The following is a 6,000-nucleotide window of genomic DNA, read 5'->3' on the forward strand; positions in this document are numbered from 1 at the left end:
GCCACAATTTAACTAAAAAAATGATTTTATTAACGTTTCGACGTCTAAATCGGACGTCGTTGTCAAAACACAAAATATTATTAAATTAAACAAAAATGTTGTTGCTTAGTAAAAATTTTTTTCTAAAATAATTTATTTAATCTGACTAATTTTTGTATTTTGACAATGACATCCGATTTGGACGTCGAAACGTTAATAAAATCATTTTTTTAGTTAAATTGTGGCTTATTTCCCATTTAGAATAGTTGATTATAATAATTAACTTACGTATAAAAATTATTTTAACAATATTTTGTACGTGTCATGTCAACTAAATACATATATTTTTATTTTGCTAACCTAAATATATACTTTTATATATACATTGATTTATTACAATTAAGTTTGAAACATCTGAATAGTTCTGCTTCCCTTCCCTTAACAAATATTTTTCTATCAAACAAACACTAAACATATCAAAATAGCATGTACCAAAATATACAGTCACTGCGCACGCTAAATAATGACGTCACCGGCTTGATGAAGTTTAATTCGCGTGTACCTAACTTTTTTATTTGCGTACACGTTAGCGTGTACCTAGACACAGCGAAATATAACCATAATAATAACTTCTAATGTAAAACTATGTGACGTCACGGGTCGTTTGAACTATTTTATACCGCAGAAGACTTTAAATATGTATTTCTAAGTTATTACGAGTTTTTGAAGCGTGAGATTTTGGAAATCTCATTTTTAAACAAAACTGAACATTATTATGTAATAAAAAAAATGTGCAAGTTCCCTAATAGGGAACTTGCACATTGTTTATAATTTTATGGGATGGGACTTTAACGAGAGTAACTTATAATATTTCAAAAATACTAGATCCTTTGTAAAAAGTATATTTAAAAGTCCCTAAATAAGGGTTACATTACATCACAGAATGTTTTCGGATTAAAAAAATCCATCATCAGTGTTTAAAAAAGACAATATTGTGCATGCCTTAGCCCCCAAAAAGTTTTGGGTAAAAACCCTTTAAATGTTGAAAAGTATTATTATATACATATTTTTAATAATATTTTGTGATGTTGCAAATATTCCTGGATATTACCCAGGGCAACACATGACTCTTCCCACGTGGTTGGAATGTAAGGAGTTGCCTTTCAACTCCAATAATATATGAGGTTTCAATCCAAATACTACCTAATAGTAACAGCCGTTTTCACCAACTACAAATAGTAGTTTATTCCGTGAATAAAGTTATTCGACCAATAAACTGACACATCTAAATTTCACTAACGTCAAATAATATTTTATTTATTTATTTATCAAAGAAGTATTTACTCTTCGAATAAATTGACAAGTTTACCTCGCTTTAAATATCTATAACAAAAAAAATTCATCAGTTTAACTTTAAATTATCAAAATTGTATTGAAACACAATTAGTGGAGTCACTGAAGGTGGATATGAGATATTACCTCCGATTTCGTTGAACCTCCATCGATTTGCATGAAAATTGGTGAGTGGTTAGAGGATATATCAAGGAACAGAGGTGACATGGTGCCAACTTGCGCTTTTACCCTGGGGGTGGATGCCACCCCATCTCGGGGGTGAAAATTATTTTATTAAAAATAACTCCATAATTCGATAAAGGGACAAATTTGAAGCAAAATTTGTTATATAAAGTTATTAAAATAAATCAAAACTTTTTGAGTTATCAAAGATTTTAATTTTTCTTGAGAAAAATGCATGTTTTTAACCAATTTTTCTTCAATAACTCAAAAAGTGTAAGTTTTTACAAAAAAGTTATAATTATCAAAATTGATGCTAATAAAAAATGAAATAAACCCCTTACTACAAAAACCTTTTAATGTTAACTAAAAGTGAGCTATAGGTAATTGAATGTATATTTTTTCGGCGAGTAAAAAACTCATAAGTATTCAAGCTGAAATAACGGGAAATTGATGTATTTTATAACATAAACGTATTAAACATTTGTCAAAGTACTTAAAAATATCTATTAAATGAGCCCTCGAACATGTTGAAAGCGTTAAAATTTATGCTCCAAAATTTTTTCAAAATTTATCTTTTAAAAATTTTTCCAAAAAATGTTATTGTTTTTTTTTAATAACTCCGTTCGTGTTTACGATATCAGGTTCATCTAAAAACTGTTTGAAAGTTAATTCCAACTGCTATTTAAGCACGTTGAACCTAATCTTTTAAACCCCCTAGTTTTTTAAAAATAAAAGGTTAAATGACCCCGATTGCATGGTTCCCACAGCAAAATTTAAGATTTAAACGTTTCTATCTCGGTTATTTTTTACCCTATAGAAATAGTAAAACAGGTAAAATGTTTGGCACAGAAAAAACTAAAATTTGGTTATATATAATTTTTTACGAATATTGAGTATTTTTTGAGTTATTATCAAAAGAATGTGAGAATTAAAATAATTTTAAAAATTATGATTAAATTATATCTTTTTTTCAAAAATATGCATTCTAAACCGGTCAAAATTATCGAACACATTACTTATGCTAATATAAAGAAGTTCTTGTAAGAATTACTATAAATTTTAATTTTTGTGGAAATGGCGTATGTTTTATTTTCCACTTTTCCTAAAAAATTCGAAACGGTTCTTTTATTTTCATTATAACTTGTTTAATTTTGACGCTATTACCTTGTTCTGAAGCTCATTTGATAGGTATTCCGAAGTAATTTGGCAATGTTTAGCAGGAATATTTTATACGTTGCATCGTTTTCCCGTTATTTAAGCTTGAATACTTAGATTTTAGTACTCGTCGAAAAAAATACACATTCAATTGCCCATAACTCACTTTGAACTAACATTAGTTTAGTTCTTTATATGAGGAATGTATTAAATTTTTTATTATCTTCAATTTCAGCAATAATAACTTTTTTGTAAAAGCTTATAGTTTTTGATTTATACGTGTAAAACCGATTTAAAACATGCATTTTTTTACGAAAAAATAAAATCTTTGGTCTTTAATAACTCAAAAAGTGTTGATTTATTTTAATAACTTTATATAACAAATTTTGCATATAATTTGTCCATCTATCGACTTATGGTATTATTTTTAATAAAATAATTTTCACCACCGAGAAGGGGTGGCATCCACCTCCAGGGTAAAAGCGCAAGTTGGCATCATGTCACCTATGTTGCTTGAGGTATCCTCTAATTACCCACCAATTTTCATGAAAATCGATGGCGGTTCAACGAAATCGGAGGTGAAAACCTTCAGTGACTGCACTAAATAAAAATGTAATCGACTAATAAATTGTATTCGATATATAACTAACTATTCATTGATTTATTTGTTGTTGGTGAAATCGGCCCTAATAAATCGTATAATTTGTAGGATTAACTGAGAACATCTTTGTTTTGTTACAGCATTGATATACTAGAAGGCCTTTCATCTGATTTCAGCTCCATGGACATAACGTTCTGGTCAGAACGGCAGCCAGTCAAAGGTTCGCCGTATCTTCTATCTATCATTAATTTGACAGATAAAGTAAAGTACATGTCGGCTTCCAACGACTTCAATTCCTTCCTAACCATCGACGTAACGGGAAAAGTTCATATCATGGATATCATACTGCCTGCCTGTGAAGACCTCTGAAAGAGGAACGTGCAATATGAGGTTGTTTTTGTTGTTGATAGTACGTTGACTTCTGGGTCGTCTTCTTTTCGGTTGCTCCCCAGCAATAATTACAAGAAAACTCCTAATTCTTGTCATAGTTATGGAAAAGAAGACGATTTTAGTCCAGTCAGCGTTCTATTTAGGGGTTGGGTGGTTGAATAGCTCAAATATAATGCGGGTTATTTATCCTTTCTAACATGATCTCAGAGTATTGTTCTTAAAAGAAGAGGAATCGGTTCCTCTATAATCCTAATTGGACCCTGTTGATATTTTACTGTAAAAGTTTTCTGGGCTTATCCGAGGAAATAAGTACTTCAACTTCTAGTTTTGATCGTTATTTGTGTCTCTTTGGTATATTTTGCTCAACGTTTTGACATTTTTTAGAAATATATATTTCAAGATGTAATTTAAAGAAGAAAGTCAACCCGTGGGAATATATAGTCCGTCCGCTATAACTTTTCCCATGCGGTACGATTCATTTTCAATCAAATTAAGTCAAAACATAAATTGAAACGAACGTCGATGTGTATATACATTTTGTATACTGTATACTATATACTACACACATCGGCGTAAATAATATTTGAGTTATCCTCCCACTCAAAAAGGTCCGGAACATTGTTTAAATAATCAAAATGTCAAAAAATTAAGGAAAAATTCGATTTTTTTTCTTCGTTTTTTGATTATAACTTTTAAAGTATTCGTTTCCCAGAAAAGTTGAACTAACATAAAAGTTGCATAATTAGATTCCCTACAACAACATAAGATTAGTTAAAAATTTTAAAAAACGTCACCCTTGTTGCCAAATAGCAATAATTGCGAAAAAAACCATAAAAAAACAAGTATTCGCATTTTACGTTTTTCAACCATTTATGCTACATTTAGGACCTTCTTATTTCACCCAGAAAAACAATATGATATAATAAAACAATTTTAACTATTTAGAATGGGAAATAAGCCACAATATTATTAAAAAATGATTTTTATTATTAACGTTTCGACGCCCAAATCGGGTGCCGTTGTCAAAATACAAAATACTATTAATATAAACAAAAATGTTGTTGCTTAGTAAAAAAATTCTTCTAATAATTTATTTAATTTGACTCATTTATATTGGCAATTCAGATACATATGATACATTTTAAAGTAGAAGACTTTAAAATGATATTGCCAATATTTATGAGTTGCGTTCCTGGGACGACTTTACTGAAAGATAGTTCATTCGATTACATGAAATCAACCCCAACTCAAGAATATCCGTCACAAAAAAAAAAAAAAAAAAAAAAAAAAAAAAAAAAAAAAAAAAAAAAAAAAAAAAAAAAAACAGCATGTGATTTGTCTTTAAAAAGACAACCACATGCAACGGTGACATTAAAATTCTCGCGTTAGAGATCTCATAGTAAATCACGAGGGAAAACCAGGAAAAACCTCGTGATACTATCCCGATTTCATGTAATCGAATGAACTATCTTTCAGTAAAGTCGTCCCAGGAACGCAACTCATAAATATTGGCAATATCATTTTAAAGTCTTCTACTTTAAAATGTATCTGAATTGCCGATATAAATGAGTCAAATTAAATAAATTATTAGAAGAATTTTTTTACTAAGCAACAACATTTTTGTTTATATTAATAGTATTTTGTATTTTGACAACGGCACCCGATTTGGGCGTCGAAACGTTAATAATAAAAATCATTTTTTAATAATATTGTGGCTTATTTCCCATTCTAAATAGTTAAAATTGTAAAAATGCCACAAGAAAATAGCTTCAGAACAACAATAATAAAACAATACTGTAAATTTCATTAGGATCGGTGTAATAGATTTTGCAAAATAAATTTTGCAATCCAGCTTTCGCAAAAAAAATTCATTTTTTTCAAAATGTTGCAGGATTGAAAATAAAGCAGACAGCAAGTTGAATTTTTTTTACATATGAAGAGTACACTGCAAAAAGGGGGAATGTCAGTTTTTTTCATTTTTCGAGTTAAGGTTGGTAACAGTTACTCTGAATATAGCAGATTAATGTCAACTATCGTTCAAGGCTGAAACGGGGACAGTCACTGATAAAAAAGCATTTAAATATATGTGGTACCAATCAAAAACGGGGATAGTCTAAATCTTTAAAACCAGTTTTCTCACAATTGTACTTTATTGACATTCCCCCTTTTCGCAGTGTACTCTTTATATCGCTCATTAAATGCAACAATGTCATATCTCAAAAAACTAACTTTCGAGAAAATTCAATTTTAAGATTTGGATGCTGCTAAAAAAAATTTTAATTTATTGAAAAAAAAAATGCTTAAAACCATTAGACAATGTGATTGTTTTGTCTAAGAATCAATTGAAAAAAAAAGAGTTT

The 6,000-nt window shown here is 29.2% G+C and overlaps 1 protein-coding gene across 3 annotated transcripts in view; it reads left to right on the forward strand.

The window, feature by feature from the left end:
- The window catches only part of LOC126880520 (apoptotic protease-activating factor 1-like), a 155,439-nt gene extending 150,219 nt beyond the window's left edge, over nucleotides 1-5,220 (forward strand). Inside the window, exon 16 of one of the 3 annotated variants that reach the window (XM_050644421.1) lies at nucleotides 3,391-5,219. In XM_050644421.1, the coding sequence (XP_050500378.1) occupies nucleotides 3,391-3,619 (229 nt within the window). In that variant the 3' untranslated portion in view covers nucleotides 3,620-5,219. Of the gene's footprint in view, nucleotides 1-3,390 lie in introns of all 3 variants that reach the window. The other 2 variants (XM_050644422.1, XM_050644423.1) reach the window with 2 other exon arrangements.
- Nucleotides 5,221-6,000: the final 780 nt, after the last annotated feature.

The sequence above is a fragment of the Diabrotica virgifera genome, chromosome 2 (genome assembly GCF_917563875.1).
Source record: "Diabrotica virgifera virgifera chromosome 2, PGI_DIABVI_V3a".
In the NCBI taxonomy this organism is placed as follows: Eukaryota; Metazoa; Arthropoda; class Insecta; order Coleoptera; family Chrysomelidae; genus Diabrotica; species Diabrotica virgifera.